This window comes from Electrona antarctica (assembly GCF_951216825.1).
Source record: "Electrona antarctica genome assembly, chromosome: 11".
Lineage (NCBI taxonomy): Eukaryota > Metazoa > Chordata > Actinopteri > Myctophiformes > Myctophidae > Electrona > Electrona antarctica.
Genome location: NC_136792.1, coordinates 47,992,912 through 48,017,866, shown reverse-complemented (window position 1 = coordinate 48,017,866; position 24,955 = coordinate 47,992,912). Strand labels below are relative to the sequence as shown.

The window sequence follows — 24,955 nt, the reverse complement described above, 5'->3', positions numbered from 1 at the left end:
CGCGAGTGACCAATAATCTAACTGTTGGCTTAGATTTTTTTTCCTTTTTTCTCTTTTTTTCTCTCCAGTAAATACCTGAAAGAAATATTATGAGTTCACCAAAAGCTTTTCAGTCAGACAAGATAGAGAGAGCACGTACCACGCAATGGACACAGCGTCAGGTTCAAGTTCAGACAAAGAGAGATGCAGTCAGATGCTGCAATGTGGCTTATTTATAATGGTAAAAGCTGTCATCGGCGTAGATAATTTCCATGACACAAAACGTGCCTGTTTATCATCTCAGTTTACTAAAGAAAACCATCCAGTCAACAGCGCCACCTCCTGACAATGTTGTATACTGAAAGACTACATTCTAATCTATATTGTGATCGAGCAGGCCTACTCATTGCTATAGATATAATGTTTGTGTTCAGTAACAGGAGACAGGAGTCTCCATGTTGTCTCTCCAGCTTTTTATTTCAATATTAAACAGAAAATGCATTTTCAGGCATACCAACTTTATCCAATCGGGATAGCGAACGCAGTCAGGTGTCAGGATACAGATTAAACAAGTGGAATTGTAAGTAAGTAGCCTTGCCATGAGGCCCATAGGGCAGGAGCCTATCTCCTGTTTCTGTAGCGTGAGGCAGCTTGATGTACAAGTACACCCCCTGGACATGACACTAGTATGTCGCAGGGATTTACCCCCAATCCAACCCTTGATGCTGAGTGTCAAGCAGGGAGGCACTGGGTCCCATTTTTAGAGTCTTTGGTATGACCCGGCCGGGGATCGAACCCCGACCTCCCAGTCTTAGGGCGGACACTCTAACCACAAGGCCACTGAGCTGGTCAACTGGGGACAATTGTAAGTGATGACATAAATAAATGAGCATACACAATTAGAACTGGAACTGGAACACTATAGGCCTACAAATGAAGCTGATAAATGGCTACTCTCTCAAGATCGGCTGAAATGTTGTCACCTACCTGAAAATGTATTTTCTGTTTTATTAAAGAGCTGGAGAGACAGGGAAACCTCTGTTACTGAACAAACGCTCCATGTCCAAAAAGGTAGCACCATCCACCCATAATAAATTCATGAAAATAAAATAAACTTTGTGATTTTCTCCAATCAAACAATCACAGAAAAAGTGTTATTGGAAAGTCAAAACTGCCATGACATGCATGTTCTTTACAAACGTATGTACAACTTTTGCTCACAACTACATTGTGTGTGTGTGTGTGTGTGTGTGTGTGTGTGTGTGTGTGTGTGTGCGTGCGACATAGGCCTACTGTCTATATAAAGGCAACAGGAAGAGGTTGGTGGGAAGAACAGTGTGGTTGCCCAAAGAAAGACCAAACCCAGTCAGGCAAGAAGTGCAGTCCCCCTCTGGACAATGGCCAGGGGCTTTTATTCAGAACAAAACGGAAACAAACATTTAAAAAAAGGATAATACCGGCTCCCACTGGAGCTATACTGTCTGACAGTGAACGACCACCTCCTGTGCTGGTGTCGTCGTGTCTACCTAACAGCTCAACTCTCTCAGGGGCCCCTTTTCCACCGCGGTCGAACCGGTTCGGTTATTTTTTTTCCCACCCAATATTGAACCAGTTCAGAGCGTTTCCACTGAAGATGAATCAGGTTCAGAACCATAAAAACAAAATGTCCACCGGTTCCGTGAAAGCACCCAAGGTTCCAAGAATCTAGAACGGAACCAGTTCTAAGAAGCAAAGTTCTTATTTGGTGGGAAAGGGGCCTCTGTGTGGCGCCAATGAGCTGGAATGCAGCCTTCCATCACCAATCGTGATGCTTAAGGGTTCAAGTGGTTAAAGGCAGGAAAAGTATATCATCATTATACATCAAGTAGTAAAATGTCAATACTGTACATTCAACAAAACAGAACTGTAGACTTCAACAAAACAGAACTGTAGACTTTGCTACTTAACATGTAGCCTCGGAAACCCAGACGTTTTTTTTTCCAGGGAGAAAAAAAATGTTACTTGACTGTAGTGGTAAATATGCCTCTGTTGTAGCTGCCTCTCTACATGGTGTTTGGACTAGGATTTGGAGTGAGTGATATTATAAAGTACACTATCATCATAATACTCAAGACGAAAATACACTGATATTGGATTTATTACTTAAAGAAATTGAGAAAATTCTGATAATGACGGTGAGAGAGATACAGGAAAGGAGGGAGAGGTTATGCCATGCGGCATAGAGGCAGTTTTGTTGTGACCACCTTTTCGGTGGTCACCTCATAAGGTGACCACCTCATCACCGAAAACTGTAGTATGAATAGGCCTTTAGGTGAGCCACCAGCCCTGTGATATTGAATTCGTTTTAATTAAAAAGGCAACAAAACGTTTAAACAATATCTTCATGGCAGTAAAATAAGAACAACAGTAAGCCATGCATCAGTCACTACATGACATGCAAGACACCACATCTGATAATCTTCATGTGATCTTGAAATGGCGATAAAAATGTCTACACTTGTCATCACTTTAACACTTTAATTGCCCGGAACTATTTAATCCATTACATTCATGCGCCCAGTCGATTTATAAACACGGGCGCCTTTTCCGGACGGACTGGCCGGAAGTTCATGATGTTGTGTAGCAGCTAACAATAGCCACAGCACTTTAGAGTCGATCGACAACAACGGGAGACAAGAATAAATCTATCGAGACTAGCGACTGGACCGCGGAGCGCCGTCTAACACAGGATATTTTTTCACGTTTTAAGATTTTCGTTTGATGACGTCTCACTCTTGCGCGTCACCGAGGAGGGCCCAGCAGGCGCGCCTGGGCTATACAGCCAGGCGATCCGTTCTCGTATCAATAAACTTCGTCTTTAGGACAATACTTCGTCCTGAGCGTCGGGCGTTACTAATAGAAAGGACAAAGAACTTCGTCCTGGGCGATGGGAGTGTTAATAGTCAAAACAGTACCGCGGAACAAGGTAATGTATTATTACATTATATTGCATGAATGAATCCCAGCTCACCCCAGGCGTGACAGGTGTGCTGTGTCCATGACCATGTGGGACGGACACCAAGTGTGTGGTGCAGGCAGGGTGGGTGAGGGATGGGTGTCCATTCCTCTGAGCGTACTAGCAGCCAACAGCAAATCCATCAACACCTCTGAGGGTAAATTCCAGTCTCCCAGCAGGTAAAGGACAGATGTACATACTTTACATACCAAGTGTAATGCCCCCCAGCCAAGACCCGGTACACAAAAACAGCCCTGCCAATAGAGCATCGCAGTCCCGCCCCCTCGAGAGACCCGGAAAAGAAATCCCTGTTCATTTTCCTCATAGACTTTTCAGAAAGTATTTATTTAAAGACGTTTACGCCGTGGACAAAGCCAACTCTTGTCGTGACAAATCATGACAATAAACACAATGTTTTGGGCCAAACAAAGTTGTTTTTCTTCTTTGTAATTATTTGTTTGGTCCAAAATATTGTGTTTGTTGTCATGATTTGTCACGACTCGAGTTGGCTTCGTACGACACTTGGGAAAAATGCATTGGGATTCATTTCCTGGGCCTGGCGTCGTCATGAAAGGGGGCGTGACTGCGACGCTCTATTGGGCTCAGCCCTGTTGGCACGACAGGTTGTTCGTCGGCCTGGCGAGTGGGAGACTGGGGTTTCAATCCCCACTCCCTGCGAATCACTACAATCTGGCGTAGTCGGCAGGACGTGGATGCGTGAGATCCTCGTGTGAGGGACGTTGTGTGCGCGGCGGTCCGCGGCGTGAAGAGTGAGGGCGCGCTCCAAAGACTAGGGGGGTGATTTTGGCACCCAGCCAAGTCCCGGCCCACAACAGCCCTGCCAATCGGACTCAGCCCTAGATCATGTACACTATATGGGGAATTCATACTGTAGGTTTCAAAATACTGAATGTTGTTTTGCCAGTGCTAAGGACTGCACCATACTGTAGGTAGGTTTCCACGAAAAAAGAAGCACAGTGGGATGTGGGCAGCGGTGATCTCTACTGCTTCTGGCCCCTTTTCCACCAGGGTTGAACCGGTTCGGTTCTTTTTTCCCGCCTAATATTGAACCAGTTCACTGAAGATGAATCGGGTTCAGAACCATAAAAGTTGGTTCAGAACTGGAACCAAAAAATGGTCGCCGGTTCCGTGAATCACCAAGGTTCCAAGCATCTATAACGGAACCAGTTCTAGAACCAAAGTTATTTTCGTGGAAAAGGGGCCAACGGAAATACCCTAGCTGGAATGCATGTGGTGAAGTGGAAACTCAAAGAGAATGGATTGCAGGTCATTCAGCTTGAAGGTCAGGGGGGGTGGTTGGTTGGCACTGGCAGGTCACTGAGGCTTAGAAATAGGATTCTTCTCTAGGAAGTCTTTCAGCTTGGTGGGAAAATCTGTCATAACCCCCGTGGCTCCCAAGTCAAATGCCCTCTGGAAGTCCTCCTCGTCATTCAGCACCCAGATGTATACCTGAAACGAGATACACAACAACATGGTGTCATTATGGGCGGCGGGTCATTGTTCCGACGGTGCGTTTGTCCGACTCGCCGCGTAGACTTGATCTTGTTTTTTATAATAGCGACTTTAAGCAACGACGGATACGGCAGTCGGCTACGGCGACCGGAAATGGATCAGTGCTCGATACATAAACCTGCTCTCCGTCGCAGCCCTTTCTACTACGGGAGAACCTACACTTACGTGTCTACAACGCCATGTCATAACCATGTTTATTGAAATTATAGCTGTTATACATTTACACCGATTGCTCCATCACCTCTCTTATGCTGTGTAATGTGTTGGCATGCTCTGAATGAAGAAATAACACTAATACCATATGTCATATTAACCATGTTTATTAAAACGGTTTTAGAATAACACAGATTGCTCCAACACCTTCCTCTTTCCACTGCTGATCATGTCCAGCTCACGTAAGAATTAAGCAATATCGGCAAGTTAGCTGACGCGCGACGGGGTGTTGTCATAGCCGCCGTACTTCGCCATCCTGAAACAGTCGTTGCTTGAAGTCCCTATTATTGTGAGGGTGGCTACAGATCATAAAAGCAGCCTTACCTGGATTCCCCGGGCAGTTAAATGGTTAAACAGAGCTTTCCTCATCAGCAGGCTGCAATTGAAAAACGTTAATTAGCAAGGAGTCTGCAGTGAGTACAGTAGATTATACAACAGGTCGTTTCAAGGAAGGAATCTGATTAGTTGAGGTAGCCCGTGCTTCAAATCAGCACACCTGACGAGCGTGACAAACACTAGGACTTTGATTTGGGGTTGTATTGGCTAAATCTGGCATAAAATATGGATTCCTATTGAATATCTTAATTACAATGAAACTAAGTTGCCGTTTTTTTAAAAAGGATAACTGTATAATCGCAGTATTACACTCGAGGCTGTACTTTACCAAGATTATTGGCACTTCGGCGCTGCTTACGGAACTCTGCTAAAGCCTCGTTCCTGCAGGAATACTGTCGTGCCAATAATCCCGGTAAAGCACACCCTCTCGTGTAATATGGCTTAGGTATGTCCCACTGTAATGGTGCAGCTACAGAGGTCTGAGGAATAAGGAATGCTAACAATTTACACCAATAATGATATGCCCAAAATAGGGATGCCAGGTGTGTGTGTGTGTGTGTGTGTGTGTGTGTGTGTGTGTGTATCTTACCGATCTGCTAACCAGACGATGATTCGCTGACTCTTGGGCATCGCTTCAGGATCCTTCAATCTGCAGAGTCACATACAGTACAGTAGGGAAATGACTCAAACTGTTATAAAATTGCTCCACATGGAAAAGGAAAACGTTGTTGTCGCAGGGATTTACAGATTTACAGAGCATGATTGTACCTCAAGCGCCAATCAAGGTTTTTAAGCACATGTCGCATTCCTTAAAGGACCACTTCACCACTTTTCAACCTATCTTCATATAATAGGTCCTCACTAATAATCATGAAAGAATGGCGCAATTATTTTCTACTCGGTCTGTGTCTCATAGGAAGGCTGTGGGCAGTTCAGAAACCGTCCTCCAGTGACATCATCGATGGGGAATCTAATCTAATAGAAACTGCAGGCGTTCTAGTCCTGAAAAGATTTTTTGTTAAAAACCTTGTTTAAAAATAAATCTGCCTAATGATGAGGTCACTGGAGGACGGTTTCTAAACTGCCCACAGCCCTCCTATGAGACACAGACTGAGTAGAAAAAAGTGGTGAAGTGGTCCTTTAAAGAAAGTACGTGCAGATGTAAATGCTTGGTTGTTATGAAGCAATTATTCCAAACAACAAGTGCAACTCAAGTGCAACAAAATCGGTTAATCTTTATCAAAAGTGCAGCATGCATAAGCATAATCGGCTATCTGATCCTTGTGATCCACCGTCTGGTAATGTGCATACTATCCTTTTGAACTTATGGGCAATTGGGCATGTTGTAATCATTTAATTGTGCAATTATGAGATCAGCTTTCAAAATGCAGAGTGAAGGAGTAGTACTCATTTCAATCTTGTATTGTGTCCACTACAGCAAAGATCACCATACATTCGGAATATTACCTTCCTTACAAACTTATGTTTAAAGGACCACTTCACCACTTTTCAACCTATCTTCATATAATAGGTCCTCACTAATAATCATGAAAAAATGGCGCAATTTTATTCTACTCGGTCTGTGTCTCATAGGAGGGCTGTGGGCAGTTCAGAAACCGTCTTCCAGTGACATCATCGATGGGGAATACAAGCTAATAGAAACTGCAGGCTTTCTAGTCCTGAAAATTTGCAATGCGAAAATGGAAGCCATCGTTCTCACGATAATGAAAATCAATTTTTTGTAAAAAAAATCTTGTTTAAAAAAAATCTGCCTAATGATGATGTCACTGGAAGACGGTTTCTAAACTGCCCACAGCCCTCCTATGAGACACAGACTAAGTAGAAAATAATCGTGCCATTAGTGAGGACCTATTATATGAAGATAGGTTGAAAAGTGGTGAAGTGGTCCTTTAATGATAAGCAAGACCCTGATTATGTCATTATGGAAAGCATTACTTGGAGGTAAATTCCAGGCTATTCCTGTTGTGTATGTTTAGCCCCTCTTGAAATACGCCTAGTGAGTGACCCATATTCGGTTGCCACACATATAATATAACATAATAATCAGTGAGAGTGACCCTGGGTCTATGGGTCTCCTTGTAACACAGTCCCTGACCTTTATCCAACTGTTTTCACATACAGACTACTTGCCGAGTTACATACAGCCCATAATCTCCCGATTAGCCTTGGTGGAGTGTTGCGTTACCCACTGTAGCCCACTATTACACTAGAACCATGAAATTCAGTAACAACTTTTATTCCCTAAGATATACGACGACAATAACCTCATAAATACAGGTACCTGTATAGTGCAATTTGTGAAATATCACTTACTACCTATAACCTATTTGGCTACAGTTCAAACAGTAAAGCCATTTTTATCAGTTTGTTGCTTTGCATAGTTACCGTACTTTGTAGGGACGTAGTCTATATACAGGCTATTGTACAAATTCAACCAAATACTGGAATATTAGTTAGAAAAGTGGGGTGAGCATCCAATAGTTTTTCTCAAAGGCACAGTAGGGACCACTTAGAAATGTATGTAAAAAATAAATTGCAAAGCATGTGGTAGTTAATTTTAGATTGGAAGCCAATGTTATCTATTCATGTCAGTAATGTATACAGCATGAAAATAGACTTGAAACTTGCTTGAGACAGGTAATTTAAAATTTTAAATAATTAGTTCTTTGTCAAGTTACATTATTGTTGCATCTTAATGGACTTAAAGGTGTGGATTGATTTGAAACGACCAGGCGAAAACGGTCTTGTTTTATAAAGAAATGTCAAGTTCTTAATGGTGACAGAAATGTCAGCCTAAGTAACAGATATTTGTGACACTTCTAATAAAAATAAATAAAAAACAATAATAAACAATCCAAAAGAAAATAAACGATGGTATGCTTTTGGAAAACCGTTCACATTTATGTAGAAGTAAGCAATTTCACCAGAGCCTCTGATGATCTCTGCTGATAATACCAACGTATGATAATATTTGCTTCATAAGAAAAGAGGACAGTGTGTCTTTACTTGGTATAAATGGAAGGCATGGGGATCTCCAGACACTGCTCCTTGAGGGGGACGAAGGGTAGAAGGCCGGTGTAGAAGAGGCCTAATAGCTGTAGTACTCTGGTAAAGCTGAACAACAAGGGGATACGAGGATTCTACCGCACGCACGCACGCACGCACGCACGCACGCACGCACGCACGCACGCACGCACGCACGCACGCACGCACGCACGCACGCACGCACGCACGCACGCACGCACGCACGCACGCACGCACGCACGCACGCACGCACGCACGCACGCACGCACGCACGCACGCACGCGCACACACGCACACACGCACACACACACACACACACACACACACACACACACACACACACACACACACACACACACACACACACACACACACACACACACACACACACACACACACACACAATTAGATTATTCGTCATAATGAGAAATCATAATATGAGATGATATTAAACTGTCCAATTTCCATGAAGTTAGAGCCACATTAGAGCCATGAGCCCAGTAACACAATTTCACATTAAAAGGGCATTGTCAATTTGTCATTAGAATCTTCTTACAGAACAGTAGATGCTAAACATTCCATTGGAAATTGTTAAGATATATACTTAATAGTGTGTTGACAGACATACACACATTTATCACAGACCCAGCTTTTATTTGACCTGGGTAGGTGGACTGATACAAGTTCCAAGAGGCGCAATCTTGCCATATAACCCCTAGGGTTGAAACAGCAGCTGACCAACGCTGCCACTACAATCAATGGAACCCGGCTGTGGGGTGCATGAAGTGCATAAGCTCTGCTCGTGAATCTTTTTTTTACGCAAGTGCTCTATTTGTCCATGTGTCCGCAGGGGTTACGCCCTTCACCTCGAAAAACAGTAAATACGGAACTCCCCGCAGGACGGACGAATTGTCGGTGCAGCCACCTAGCTGCGTATGGTTCCGTTCCGTCCCCAGTGTAGCCCCCCTGTAAGTTAGCCACGAGTGACCTGTCTGTTTAAACACCTCACTATGTGAAACATAGACTAATCTTGGTCACCAAACATGGCTGTATGTGGCTGCAGAATGGCTGAGTACTATTACCAACAAGGGTGAGGCAGGCCACCAGCTCAGTGGCCTTGTGGTTAGAGTGTCCGCCCTGAGACTGGGAGGTCGGGGTTCAATCCCCGGCCGGGTCATACCAAAGACTCTAAAAATGGGACCCAATGCCTCCCTGCTTGACACTTAGCATCAAGGGTTGGATTGGGGGTAAGTCCCTGCGACATACTAGCATCATGTCCAGGGGGTGTACTTGTACATCAAGCTGCCTCACGCTACAGAAACAGGAGATAGGCTCCTGCCCTATGGGCCTCATGGCTCGGCAAGGCTACTTGAGGCAGGCCAGCTACACGCTAGTTTCCGTGTTCTGAGCCAACACTCTCCCAACGCTGTTTTGTTCACTAGGCTTAGGGGTTGAACCAAATGGACCGTTATGGGTCCATTTGGTGCCATTTCTTTGTTTTTGTTTGAGAACCACCGGCTACTAATAAATGCATGTTCAGATACAGGATACGGATGGGTCTCTCCCCAAAATGCTATGTGGGTAAGGGCACTAACTGATTACAGTACAATCATTTACCTCTTTGTAACACTTCTTGACAACCTGGTTGCTGACATTTCCCCACACAGTCAGATGCTCTCGGTTATACTGAGTGACCAGGTCAGAGACCTGCAAATATACAGCACATATTATTTTAGTACAGCAGCTTCATTACAGACACCACTCCTTTGCCATTATCGCTCCCTACCACAAGATGTAGGGCTCTATTTTCGTCCATGCTAGGGTTTAACACATTAATCATTTACATTCCTTTTAGGCATTGGGATAACATATCCACCTTTAGATAAATGCAGGCATAATGTTTTATAGTTAAACATAGTTTGGGTTAGTAAATGCTGATCTGTTGTTCTCTCACAGGCAGTGGAGCAGTCATTACTACCCCTGCATGGTGTCGTAATTCACACTCTTATCCGCTTCCTCTAGCAACTGCCAGGGGTCCTGTGCAGTTTGAGCCTAGGTCGAAGCATGGGGTCATTGTGTTGTTACTTCACAACATACCTGTATTCATTAAACATTAACAAATCCCAATATCATGGATATTTCCACACTTATCCTTAAACTACATTGCCTTTATTACTATTTTGAAAAACATTTTTGAATAGTTAAAATAGTCAATCTACATCGACACGTTGTGAGCTTGTAGATTGGCTATTTTAACAATTCAAAAATGTTTTTCAGTTACTTAACATTATCGCTCCCTACCACAAGATGTAGCCTGCTGCATCACAGCTTGTGCGTATAGGTTACTTAAAGGGTTAGTTCAGATTTTTGGACTGAAAGCTGTAGGAAATACTTTACATTAATATAGTGGTTGCAAAGGTATTAATTGATTCCCTGAGTCCCGTGGTGGGAGTTCTGGTCTGGTTTGTTGAATATTAAGTAGTTCCGGGCATTTGGTGGGGGTCACTGTGGATTTTGTGGAGTCATTTGTAGCTATTGTTGATCTAGTTCTACCGCAACTTTCGTTCAACTTTGACCCCTGTCACATGGAACTATGGTTTTGTGCTGCTGATGGCCTGGGCTAGTGATACTGGACAAAAAACATAGTTCCACTAAAAAAATGTATTTCCTACAGCTTTCTAAGTCCACAAATCTGAACTAACCAATAGGAGGTGGTTAAAAGTTTAATATAAGTTTAGTACAATGACGACAAACGCTGAGAGAGAGAGAGAGAGAGAGAGAGAGAGAGAGAGAGAGAGAGAGAGAGAGAGAGAGAGAGAGAGAGAGAGAGAGAGAGAGAACACAGCGCACGCACGCACACACACACGCACACACCTTCTTTACAAGTGTGTCATTGTTGACCTTGATGTCAATGTTGACAGGGGTGTTGGGGAAGGCCTCAAACACATCACTCAGCAGAGGCATGTGTTTGTCCTCTCCACCCTCACAATAACACTCTGCAAGGGCAAGGTCACACAAAGAATAATTACATCATTTTACTCAAGTTCTTCTAGATTACATGTTATAAATGTTACAATTTACAATTTAGGCATTTAGCAGACGCTCTTAATCCAGAGCGATTTACAATAAGCAAGAACAGAAAGCATGGCAATACATCACATACATAAAAAGTAGTTGAAACATGCGTAAGCTAAGAACGTAACAGTGGAATATCTATATAATGAATACATATAAACTATACATACTATACTATACTATACTATAAAGTGCTATGACTACATACAATGCAATTCTAGTGCTGTCTACGTAACATGCTATAAGTCTGTATAAAATGCTATCTAAGTCTACATACAGTTCTATCTAAGGGGCTAGGGTAAGTGCTACGGGCCATGATGGAGCCTGAAAAGGTGAGTTTTCAGACTACGGCAGAAGATTGGGAGTGAGGCTGCAGTTCTGATTGTAATGGGAAGTCCATTCCATGTCATAAATAAAAAATCACACCTGTGTGAACTGAGTGGTGTAAGGTCTTATATAGACTGATCAGCTGTGGTCTGACGTAATGTCTGACGTAATGAAATCACACCCGTATGAACTGGGTGACCATAGCAACCGTGCTAATTTTTTGTGCACAGACAGACAGACAGACAGACAGACAGACAGACAGACTAACAAAGCCAGTTGTAGGAGTGGTTTACACCACTCAAAAATGATAGTGACTCACATTATGATAATTGTTTTTACTATTGCTATAGTCAGGTAACATATTATTATATGTTTTCTTTCTCTGTCATTATTTTATGAACATTGCGTACAATCAAAATCTCATACATAATTTCACATCACTTATCTAGCAGGATATCTATAGCTAATTAAATTTTCCCCATTACTGACTGCCTGTTTCACACTTTTTTGCATGCATCATAAATCAAGATATAGGCAACAACACTTTGTATTACATGTTATTACTGTGAGCCAGGCTGCATAGCCATTAGTATACTTAACTTACCCCTCTGGAAAGTTACGCCCAGCTTGCAAAGGTAAGGGGGCAGCTCCTGTGAACAGCACACAGTACAAAAATGTAAGCAGAGTACTAAGGCCCCATGTACACTACACTGGCAGCCAAATCTAGCCTGAATCAGATCTGTGCCACGTCCAGATCAGATTCTAAAAATGTCTTCTACATCCTGACAGTTTTCTGAAAAAGCTATGTTTCTATGTCAGTCGTTCTTCGATTTTTCAAAAATAGCAGACCTACAAGCTCGTAGCGCGCCACTCGGTGGCGCGCTATGAGCTTGTAGATCTGCTATTTTTCAATAGCTAAAGCATAACATAATGCTAACACCAAAAGGGGTTCCCGCCCAAAATGGGTTAAATAAGTAATAAGCACACGTGGAATCCGATTTTTACAAATGCGACTTGAGCCACATTCAGAGGTGGTTTCAAATCTGATTCAAATCTGATTTCAGGAGATCCGCCTCAGTCTGAACCAGGGCCGGATTTAGCCAGGCCCACTAGGGTGGGCAGACAGAATGTTATAGGGGGGACGACGCGGGCGAAACATTTTTAGGGTGTCAAATCTCCACAAACCCCCGGAAAAACTATGCTATCATCATATCAGTTCATAGCCTATATCTTCTCCTTCTTTGACCAACAGTATGCTAACCCAATTGCCCTTCCTGACACTACCCTTAATTTGCATTTACCCGGGCTTGGGACCGGCACAAATAGGATACTGACACATTTATCTTTTTTTTCATCTTTTTATTTTTTTCATCTTTTTTCTTTTTTATCTCTCTCTCTATCTATCTCTATAACATGAGTCTTCTGTTTGTCCTGGCAAAAATGGTAACAAATTCATCCATGTCCAATGTATTTGTTATAGATTTCTCATGTGCCAAGATGACCGCAAGTTCTTTTTTCTGTCGTGCAACATGGTGTGACGGTAGGGGGTTAGGACACGTGCCAGCGTGGAGAAGGAACTCTCACATGAGGCTGAAGACACACCAATTACAAGGGCTGTCACATACAACTTGTGCAACACAGGAAATGCTTTCTTGTATGTCTTCATGTGTTTAGACACAGTGGCCAGGTCTGTTTCGGTTGGACAACATATCTTGGCCAACATTGGCTTTGCAACAATGAGTTCGCTTTTCAGAGTTGCATATCTTTTCCAGTTCCAGCAAGTGCATGCAAAGGCTGCAACAAGGTGGAGTCTAGAAATCTCTCAGAATAGGGTGCAAGGCTTGATATGGCTGTCATTAGTTCTAAATTCTTCTTTGAGAATCTGTTTTCCATTTCTGAAATGGCCCTGTCGAGGATGCTGAGCAAGGATCTTTTGAGAGACTGAGAGGGGGTGATGGTGGGGTTATCAGTATCTGTATGACCCACAGTTGACAACACAACACTTTCACCAAGGCGTTTGCTCATTATGCTCCTTCTTTTAGGTTGATGTGACACATCCTGATCCTCCGCAGATAACTGAGAAAGCTCAGTCCAGCAATCCTCTTTGCGGATGTCTTTCAAGGACTCCAGTGATTCAGTAACAACCAAACCAGCAGAACACATATCCACAGCATGAGACTGTATAATAACATTTGCTGGAATTAAGACACTAAGCACCCGCACTAGAAATGTGGCAATCTCAAAGAAATGTAGCCTCTTCATTTGAATTAAAAGGCTTGATGCTTCAGTGCACAAATCAACTGAGGCCTCATCATCCTCTGAAATCTCTGACAGGATAGTGCAAAGACGTTCTTCGTTCTCAACAATGCACCTTGTCACATCATAATGGCTTGTCCAACGAATTCCAATTAGTCGTCTGAGACAAGGAGCATCATACCTTTCTGACACATAGTGGTGACGGAAGAAGTTATACAGGGAATTGCAGAGGTCAAAAAAAACGTTTTGGCACATGGCTCACCCTGCATAGCATGCACAACCATTACATGCAACTGGTCCTTGTATAACAGTGAATATATGGCACATATCTATCCACCTTCTTTTGAAGTAGTGCTTGGACACCATCTCGTACTCCACTCATCACCAAAGCACCATCATAACTAGCTAACTATATTGTCAGCAGTGTAGCCAGCCTCAGGAATGTGTTTTAATATCTGGTGTACTCAGCATCAAGTTGGTGCAAGTTAAGTAATCCAATTAGATGCTCCTCTGGTATGGATTTACTTACAAATCTTAGAATTATAGACAGATTTTCTACATTGGTCCAGTCCCTTGTCGCATCACTTTTTATACAGAATCCTGCAGAGTCAGCTTTTGAATATTTTTCCTGGATCTCTGCAAGAACCATGTTGCAATGTTGCTATGTTATATACCCATAATGTAATACCCATAGATGTGTACGTAGCATTAGTATTCATGCTCTTAGCAATAGCAGCTAGCTTCTCATCCTTTTCTCTAAGGTGTACTCAAATAATAATAAAAAAAGACCAGAAGCAATGTCATCATCATCATCAGCAGCAGCATCGCTGTGGTGAGTGTGGTCACGTAAGGTTTCTTTTATTCCACGGAGCCCCAACTCGTTAACACAGAGAAACTTAATAACACCTCCAATGCTTTTAACATAGTACCGCTTCTTTTCAAGTGCTGTCTTACCTACCAGCATACTGTCAAATGTCGCCCCGATCACCTCTCTGGACCAGGTTGCTGCAGCCTTTATATGATTGTGGCTGGATGCATGTTTCTGCAGCCCCCTTCCATTCCAGTGTCGCTTAGTGTCCAGTCTTGATTACTTTAATCCAAATTGCACTTATAATGATTTTTAGTAAATGGTGTACTTAGTTAATTCAGTCAGAGAACTCACAAATAGACATAAGATGTAATGCGAGCGTGAATGCTATTTTATCTTGGCATTCGGGGCTTTGCTACAGTTTCTCTGTCTCTCTTTCTCTCTCTCACGCACGCACGCACGCACGCACGCACGCACGCACGCACGCACGCACGCACGCACGCACGCACGCACGCACGCACGCACGCACGCACGCACGCACAACACACACACACACACACAGTGTAACCGCGCATGGTATAAAACAACATCCCTTTCATTACCAACACTGCTATAGAGACTTCCTCTCTGATCGTCCTCAACAGGTCCGTGGACCGTGTTAATGATACTCTGTCCGACATCACTGTGCTTAACACTGGTGCTCCGCAGGGGACTATCTTATCCCCCTTACTTTTCTCCTTATACACAAATTAATTCCAGTTAGTCCAGGATATATTTGCTATGTGGATGATATGGTCCTGGTTGCCTTACTGAAGAAGGGGGTCACAGCGGGGGAGGAAGCATACAGAGTAGGCCTACATGTGTCATCTCTTCAGAACTGGTGTGATAAACACACCGTTTTATGTGAAGCACTTTGGGTTGCATTTTATGTATGAAAGGTGCTATATAAATAAAGTTTATTATTATTATTATTATTATTATTATTATAAAAGCTCCTTAGGGATCAATGTGACAAATAACTTGTCATTCATGAAAAGGAACATATGCAGTCCATTACAATTAGTGGACAAATAGTGAAGGTAGTAGACAATCTTAAATATGTAGGCACATACAGTATATTGACAGCAAACTCAAGTTCAGTGAAAATACTGACCAGATTTTTAAAACTTGGAACCAACGCCATCTACTAGTACTACGCTCCTTTAGAGTGAGCAAGCATATCATGGAAACAGTCTATAAGAACCTGATAGAGGCAATCTTGACTTTTAACATGGCAATGTGGTATGGCAATCTTAATGTAAAAGGTAGAAGCAAGCTGCAGTGAATAGTGAAGCCTAGCCTCAAAAATCATTGGGAAGAGACAGAAACAATTAAGTTGTATCTACAAAAATGTACTTCGAAAAAAGCTGTCAAGATAGCAAATGACCCCTCTCATCGACTCTGCAGGGAGTTCGAACTACTTCCCTCTGGTAGACGGTACAAAGTACCAAAAGCTATTTAAAAAATCACACCCGTGTGAACTGAGTGGTGTAAGGTATTATATAGCCTGATCAGCTCTGATCTGACGTAATGTCTGACGTGATGAAATCACACCCGGGTGAACTGGGTGACCATAGCAACCATGCTCATTTTTTGGTACGAACAGACAGACAGACACGTAAACTAACAAAGCCAGTCGTAGGAGTGGTTTACACCACTCAAAAATCCTATATTCCTAATGCCATTAAGGCACTAAATGTGGACAATAAATTAAACTAACTAACTAACTAAAATATGGATTCCACCTGGAACCTGCTGAATGCAAGGGCGTCGCCATTTGGTGTCCCGGCCGAAGGGGCTTAAATGTTTAATCACAAAATGTGAAATATGAAGAGAAAAAATAAAGAGTGCCCAAGAAAGTTTGCACTGATAGGCTTGATTTATTTGGTTTTCTGCCTCGAGAATTGTAACCCCAGGCAAAAGACAAACAGACATAGACATGACCATCTCAATCTGGCCAGCAAACAAAAAAACTAAACATTTAAAAAAATGACTGCCCCAAAAAAACTATATTCTAAAAGGCAGCATAATGTTAATAGTTGAGGGAATTGTAGGCTATTTATCTCAACTCCAATAATATTTACCATTTGAGTACATGCATTCCATATTCCATCATACGTACTCAAACGTTTAATGTTTATATTATAACAGCGAGTCCATATAATTATAGAACAATGCAAATGTTTTATCAGTGACCTATTGTGATACATATCAGACAACTAAGATTGATAGGGTTTTTTAAAAGTGAACATTGCATTGAAGTGGATTCATTGTTTCATGTAAGTAATCTTTTCATTGTAAACTCAAGAGTACACCAAGCTCGCCTCCTCTACATAGCTGTAGAGGAGGGGGGACGACGATGACACACATGATTAAATTAATGTGCAATATTGTGTTCTCACGGTAGTAAACAAAACAACATACAGGCCTATTCCTCAACAGTAAACAAACCAAGATGAAGGCATATAAGCATACAGGGTGTCTGCACATTGCTAAAGTGTCAATGTAAGGACTTTTCTAATACATCTAAAGAAAAATAAATAACTACATTTCAACTCATTCAACTCCTACAAATCCAAGTGCCTGTCTAGGTGGAGGCGGGCTCCAACTGGTTCAAAAATGTATATGCTGGGCTTCACAGCATGAAAGGTTTGGGAACCGCCGGTCTAAAGCATGTCAAACAAAAACAGTTGAGGTTGAGGGTTAAAGCCCCTGCCCCACCGCCACGGACACTGAGCTTCCATTCCCCCACGGTGCATCAGGCTTGGCCGGGAGGCACTCCCTGGTCTGACCACTAGCTATAGGGACGACCTATAGAGCACTGCACAATTAAATCAGTCTAATTTAGAGTTGAAATTAATTTAAATATTTTAATCTAATTTATTTGAATTAAACGTACACATTTACATTATTTCATGAGTACTTAAAAGTGCAGCTTCGGGGATATTAAAGCTAGTTCTCATGTGCCAAGATGACCGCAAGTTCTTTTCTGTCGTGCAACATGGTGTGACGGTAGGGGGTTAGGACACGTGCCAGCGTGGAGAAGGAACTCTCACATGAGGCTGAAGACACACCAATTACAAGGGCTGTCACATACAACTTGTGCAACACAGGAAATGCTTTCTTGTATGTCTTCATGTGTTTAGACACAGTGGCCAGGTCTGTTTCGGTTGGACAACATATCTTGGCCAACATTGGCTTTGCAACAATGAGTTCGCTTTTCAGAGTTGCATATCTTTTCCAGTTCCAGCAAGTGCATGCAAAGGCTGCAACAAGGTGGAGTCTAGAAATCTCTCAGAATAGGGTACAAGGCTTGATATGGCTGTCATTAGTTCTAAATTCTTCTTTGAGAATCTGTTTTCCATTTCTGAAATGGCCCTGTCGAGGATGCTGAGCAAGGATCTTTTGAGAGACTGAGAGGGGGTGATGGTGGGGTTATCAGTATCTGTATGACCCACAGTTGACAACACAACACTTTCACCAAGGCGTTTGCTCATTATGCTCCTTCTTTTAGGTTGATGTGACACATCCTGATCCTCCGCAGATACTCTGACAGGATAGTGCAAAGACGTTCTTCGTTCTCAACAATGCACCTTGTCACATCATAATGGCTTGTCCAACGAATTCCAATTAGTCGTCTGAGACAAGGAGCATCATACCTTTCTGACACATAGCAGATCAGTGCGCGCTACGAGCTTGTAGGTCTGCTATTTTTGAAAAATCGAAGAACGACTGACATAGAGACATAGCTTTTTCAGAAAACTGTCAGGATGTAGAAGACATTTTTAGAATCTGATCTCGGGTCAGAATGGCTTAAACATTATGTTATAATTTAGCTATTGAAAAATCGCAGATCTACAAGCTCATAGCGCGCCACCGAGTGGCGCGCTACGAGCTTGTAGGTCTGCTATTTTTGAAAAATCGTGAAAATATTTATTTCAGAAAACTGGAGGATTTAGAAGATTTTTTGTTACATTTTGAGGTCAGGCCTAAATGGGTTATACTCACAGCGTAGGCCACGTCAGAGATGTAGGAACTGATGCCCGTGGATCTCGTTAGGCTGGCGTCGTGTGACACGACCACGTGTCCGTCCTTGGTCAGGTGGCAGTCCAGCTCTAGCATCTCTGTGCCGAGACCCACTGCACTACACACGCACGCACGCACGCACGCACGCACGCACGCACGCACGCACACACACACACACACACACACACACACACACACACACACACACACACACACACACACACACACACACACACACACACACACACACACACACACACAGTTTGTATCAGCATTTTTGTGATTCCATTCCATTGTGGTACAGTGCATCAGGGGATGTATTAAAGTGACTTTTGTTTGGTTTTGTTAAAGCGTTAAAAGCTCTATATTCCAATCGTTGCTGTGTAGCCCAGAGCATCTCTTCAGTAACAGCCAGGGGTCTTCCTGTCTCTCCAGCTCAGTATCAGCTTCAATTTTATAGATCCAATTTTGTCTGCCCATTTCATACATTGCTGTTTCATCACTTCAATTTCACTTCTTTATCACTCAATCCAACAATGATTGGAATTCGTTAACATAGAACTATAAGAAAATCACACCACCTTTGATGATGTCTAGGAAATTGTCTGCAATAATGGATAATAATTTCTCCCTGGAAATAAAAACGTCTGGGTTTCCGAGGCTAGCAATAATGGGCACAGCAGAACATAGAAACCATAAAAAAACAGATATAAGTGATAAGTTATAGTTTATAGACCATGTAATGAATTATAGTTCATAGTCCATACTGTAATCAGAGATTCTGCATTTGTACTGTATGCTTGACAGATGACAAAATTGACACGAACCCATACGTACACACATACTGTACACATAACTGTCTATAACTATACTTTCTTAACCCATTCAGGCCTGACATCGAAATTAAAAAAAAAAAGTTTTCTAAATCATGAAAATTTTCGGAAAGATTTGAGGCACATTTTAACGATTTTTCAAAAATAGCAGACCTACAAGTTCATAGCGCGCCACTCGGTGGCGCGCTATGAGCTTGTAGATCTGCTATTTTTCAATAGCTAAATTATAACATAATGTTTAAAACACCAAAAGGGGTTCCCGCCCAAAATGGGTTAATGGTTAATGTGGTTAAACGCTAACGTGACATGGATGCGTTCCAGGTCTCAATGGATTAAGCAGTGTAAAACACGAGATTGTACTCACTGCTTGAAAGCTGCCATGGTGTTCTCCAGGTTTTCTCCTGCCCCTTTTGGAATAAAGTAATAATGGTTAATCTCCCCATAAGCCTCCTCGTTAAAGGACAACTTTGGTTTCGTCAACCAAGGTTCATGATTTAGGTTGTTACTGTATTATAGAAAGTAAAAGATGAGTGTTTTTCATTTGCTGCTTTCTTTCGTTTTAGCGATTTTAGACAGTTTTGATAGGGGGCGGGGGCATTCAAACAAGTGACTAAATATGTTTTTGAGTGGTGCAACCACTCCAAGGAACAGCAATGTCCGTGTTAACCTATGTTTGTGTGTGACTATGTGACTATGAGCACGAGTACCAATGAGTACCAGTAGGGGCGCTGTTGTGCCAGAAACAGAGAGATAGTGCTGCACTGTTGCCTGATAATGAGAGAGAGGGAGAGAGAGAGATGTTACAAAATGTAACTGTGATTTCTTTCTATTATTATTTACTATAGTTCTACTAGACCCCAGGTAATTACAACTGGCCAAAATATGACATGATCTACTGAATGTGAAGGTGGAGGTGACAAACTGAAGATTGAGCCTATGACACACAGTAGTATGGCATCCCCCTGGACCTTGGTTAAAAAAAAACAAAGTTGTCCTTTAACATACTGTCTTAACATAACTTTTAAATGTTTTCATTTAATACGGCAACTGAATGAAGCACCATTCGTGCCAGGGACGGTCCGGGGTTGGGAGTCCGTATGTAGCAACATTTGTTAATATAAAATCTGTTTACAACTTTAACCCTATCGGCTATTTGAAAGTAGCCGATCCACAAGCTCACAACTTCTCACATCACCACACCTTGCTATTTTCCAACAAAAGATAATCTTAAAAAAACATTTATAATGGGGGTCTGCAGACAGACAAATACATTGTGATAACCACTGTCCTAGACCAGGGGTTTTCAACCAGTGGTCCGGGGACCACCAGTGGTCCTTGAGAGGGTTCCATGTGGTCCCCAGCTAAATGATGGAGAGTTGGTAACCTAATGGACCCTTATAGATCTTTAACTCTTGAGAGTTAAGTGTAAATTGAAGCCAAATGGACCATTACGGGTCCATTTGGTTTCATTTTACACTCTCAAGAGTTAGATTATTGTTAAACATCTGCATTACTTAATTTACTAGAAGTCTACACAATTAGAGAAATGTAGAAGAATTGATCAACGTTTGCCTGTTATCTCTCCTAATGATTGATACAAACATCAATACAGCATGGAATTGGACAATCTTATCCAACGACATCAACATATCCTTTTGTTTGGGGTCTGAGAGGCTAAATGTCATCAAATGGTGGTCCGTGGCTCAATTGCTCAATAAATAATGGACCTATGACCTATGACTAGGGATGGAGCTCGTTAATTTTTATTGATAACGATCACCTTATCGATCAGGCTTATCGTTCTTATCGAGCTCACTATCGAGCATTTTCTATTATTTTGTGGAAAGACAGGAGACAATAAATTCTGAACTAGGGCCTTCAAATATAGTACATTTCTAACATGCAATTGAACTTTTTACCAATAAAATATTAAAGAAACTGTTAAACTTCAAAGTGTTATTGTGTTTAGCCTGGCAGTGCTGGTTGGCAGGTATCAATACACTTTTAGACCGACATGTTTGTGCCAGCATGGATCATTACATTTATTTCTTGATCGCCTCTTGCCATGATTGTTTGAACATGGGCCGCTATGCTCGATAACAGGCTTGATAAGCCCAAAGCTTATTGATAACGGGTACTCAATAAGCTTGTTATTGGATTTCATCAGGTATCGGTTATCGAGCTCCATCCCTACCTATGACCCACTATTTATTCTGCATTTGAGCCACGGACCACCGTTTGATGTCATTTAGCCTTTGCAGACCCAGAACTAAAGAATATGTCCACAGTACATGTGCATGCTGTATTTGATGTCTTACCATTAGGACTCAGGAGAGATAACAGGCAAACGTCGATCAAAATAACAATTATTCTACATTCCCTAATTGTGTACACTTCTTGTAAATTAACTAATGCAGATGTTCATCAATAATTTAACTCTTGAAGAGTGTAAAATTAAACCAAATGGACCCATTTGGTTTAATTTTACACTCTCAAGAGTTAACCCATTTTGGGCGGGAACCCCTTTTGATGTTTTAAACATTATGTTATAATTTAGCTATTGAAAAATAGCAGATCTACAAGCTCATAGCGTGCCACCGAGTGGCGCGCTACGAGCTTGTAGGTCTGCTATTTTTGAAAAGTCGTGAAAACGTGGCGCAAATCTTTGAATATATATTCTTTCAGAGCCAACGTTTTAACTCAAATTTTTGCTCAGGCCTAAATGGGTTAAAGATCTAATAAGGGTCCATTTGGTTTACCAACTCTCCATCATTTAGCTGGGGACCACCTGGAACCCCCTCAAGGACCACTGGTGGTCCACGGGTCCCCGGACTGACCTCCTCGGTGTGAAATATGCTTGCTGCGGAACGCCGCTTGCTTCTTCCGGTGTAGAAGAGAAGGGTACTTGAGCAGCAGAGCAGAGGTGAGCACGTAGCCCGTCAGCGTGGAGAACACGTACAGCACAGCACACATGATCTGGAATTAGGGATGTTAATAGTTCATTGATTAACCCATTTTGACCTGAGATCAGATTCTAAAAATGTCTTCTACATCCTGACAGTTTTCTGAAAAGTCGTCAGTCGTTCTTCGATTTTTCAAAAATAGCAGACCTACAAGCTCATAGCGCGCCACTCGGTGGCGCGCTATGGGCTTGTAGATCTGCTATTATTCAATTGCTAAAGCATAACATAATGCTTCCCGCCCAAAATGGGTTAATCGCCGTTAAGAAATTAGTCGGTTAAAGTTAACAGTTAAATAACTAATCGTAATTAATCGAAAATGTTGCGGTTCTATCATTGGGTGGTTTTCTGTGAATGTAATGCTGTCTGCGTGCGCGTGGCAGAGGAACGGCGCGCACATACAAAGATGCCTTTGCCTGGCCGTGTATCGTCAATGGTCAAATACATATTTTAGTGCCGGCAGTCGACAGGCTTCTTTTGTTTAAAGTGGGAAATTTGGATTATAGTATTTTTTATTGGCCTAAAATATTGTCTATATACATACATTCATGAATCCACTTGCTGACCGGCTGTTAGTATTAGGCTTTTTTTTCCCCATTAACATCCTATGGCAGGCAAAATTGTCAAAAATGTTAAACTTTCCTTATGCTTTAAGTAGCATGTCAAACTAGGCGGTTTTCATGATTCTGAAATCTGAATCCATTCCAAGCATTAGTTTTGAACAAAAAACACTCCTTGGGCTAAAAACGTCCATAGATGTCATGACAAATGTGATGAGGTCAGCACATTTTGGGCAAGTGGCTATGGCTGTTTTTAGCCCAAGGAGTGTATTTTGTGCAAAACTAATGCTTGGAATGGATTCAGAATCATGAAAACCCCCTAGTTTGACATGTTACATGCTACTTAAAGCAAAGGGAAAGTTTGACATTTTGCCTGCCATAAACCCCTATAAAAAATTGCCCAAAACCGACAGCCGTTCAGCAAGTGGATTCATGAATATATGTATATAGACAATATTTTAGGCCAATAAAAAAGTCTATAATACCAAATTTCCCACCCGTCCACCTCGACTGCCGGACTATTTGATGAAGGAATATAATATGCCTTTTGTATTATTTCTGTATATCAGCAAAATGTAGATTTTTATGTTAGAGCAGTAGACATTGAGGGAAATTAAGATTCTCAGATTTATTTTTACAAAAACGCTGCTTATCAACTAACCGGTTAATCGATCGATAAGCTTATCAAAACTTATCAATTAACTATTAATGCATTAATCGATAATTCCTATCCCTATCTGGAATTTAGCTGAAAAACAACCAACAGTCAACAATTAAATTAGTTAAGTAAATTAATCCACCGGCCACCTGGAAATAAGAAAGAACATCAAATACAATTAATACAATGATTGTGCTTCTGATGAATTGAATTGTAAACAAGTCTTTGTGCTTTTTCTGGTTTTATCCTATTAGCAGATTTTGTATTGACCTGTACTTTCGTTGAACTGTACCCATTCTGCAAACTGTTAATACAACTTTCAATCAATCAATCAACCAACCAATCAATCAGTTTGTTGAAATCTTCAACCTTGAAAGTTAAAAGTAAAACAATAAAATGAAGACTCTAATCTGATGATGATAATGACAATAATAATGATTATTATTATTATTATTATTATTAAACAATTTTATAAGAGCAATTTAAAATATAAAATATAACGCATTCAGGCAAAATACAGTTTCAAGGGGTAAATAGGCTTTAGTTTAGCTCCTACTGTATGTCAATCAGATCTGGATTTAAGAAAGGGTTTGTTCACGATGTCACATTGAAGTGGTCTTTAACATTATTGCAATATACCGGGTACACTGTCTGGACATGATGATGAAAATGGAGTATCATTCTCCACGATTGACCTACAGTACACCTGTCCTGACGACCTGACCACCAGTGACATATAATAACTCTATGGTCCTGACATCGGTTGATTGACGATGACAGGTGAAATGAAGTAACACACGATCAGATACCGACTGCCCTGAACGTCTTAAAACACCATGGATTAATATTATATATTGACGTCCTATAGTAGCTTCGTCTTACCTGAACGTGACTCAAAACGACCCAGGCAGAGAGAGGCTAGCAATTAATGTACAATTACTGTACAGCAAACTATTATTTGACGTTAGCGAGCTAACCTGGCTACATGAAATGAGCGAAGCCTGATAGGTCTGCTCGAGGAGTCCTCCTCCTGAGACTTCTTTTTTTGTCTTACTTTCGGTTCCATATGTGATCCCAGTGTCCGAACCTGTTTATGAGAAGAGATCAACGTTACTGATAAGATTGACAGACGCACAGCAGCAATCTACGCGCAAGCGCCGGGTGCAGTCAGTCAGTGCACCGAAAAGAGACGATCTACAAGCTCACAACGCGTCGCTTGTAGATCATCATCGGCTGCACCAGCAGCGCGCATGACAGCCGGATGACAGCACAAACTGTCAAACCGGTGTGCGCATGCGCCAATTACAAAATG

At 41.8% G+C, this 24,955-nt stretch overlaps 1 protein-coding gene and 1 long non-coding RNA gene across 4 annotated transcripts; both read right to left on the bottom strand.

The window, feature by feature from the left end:
- Positions 1-1,357: 1,357 nt before the first annotated feature.
- LOC306932571 lies at positions 1,358-3,436 on the bottom strand. Its single transcript, XR_013791129.1, has 2 exons — positions 1,981-3,436; positions 1,358-1,933 (listed from the first exon to the last, which is right to left on the bottom strand). It is a non-coding gene; the product is annotated as an uncharacterized lncRNA (long non-coding RNA).
- Positions 3,437-3,444: 8 nt separating this feature from the next.
- On the bottom strand, positions 3,445-24,809 carry gdpd1 (glycerophosphodiester phosphodiesterase domain containing 1). 3 transcript variants are annotated; one of them, XM_079514413.1, is made up of 11 exons: positions 24,526-24,809; positions 22,303-22,441; positions 19,830-19,872; positions 18,615-18,750; positions 12,108-12,153; positions 10,976-11,097; positions 9,719-9,808; positions 8,084-8,217; positions 5,646-5,705; positions 5,045-5,096; positions 3,445-4,444 (listed from the first exon to the last, which is right to left on the bottom strand). In XM_079514413.1, the coding sequence occupies exons 2-11, from the start codon at positions 22,436-22,438 to the stop codon at positions 4,310-4,312; spliced, it is 954 nt and encodes a 317-aa protein (XP_079370539.1). In that variant the 5' UTR covers positions 22,439-22,441; positions 24,526-24,809; the 3' UTR covers positions 3,445-4,309. The 3 variants fall into 3 exon arrangements, with proteins under 3 accessions (XP_079370539.1, XP_079370540.1, XP_079370541.1); XM_079514414.1 differs by having other exon boundaries at positions 24,621-24,809; XM_079514415.1 differs by lacking the exon at positions 24,526-24,809 and having other exon boundaries at positions 18,615-18,745; positions 22,303-22,339.
- Between the last annotated feature and the right edge of the window lie 146 nt (positions 24,810-24,955).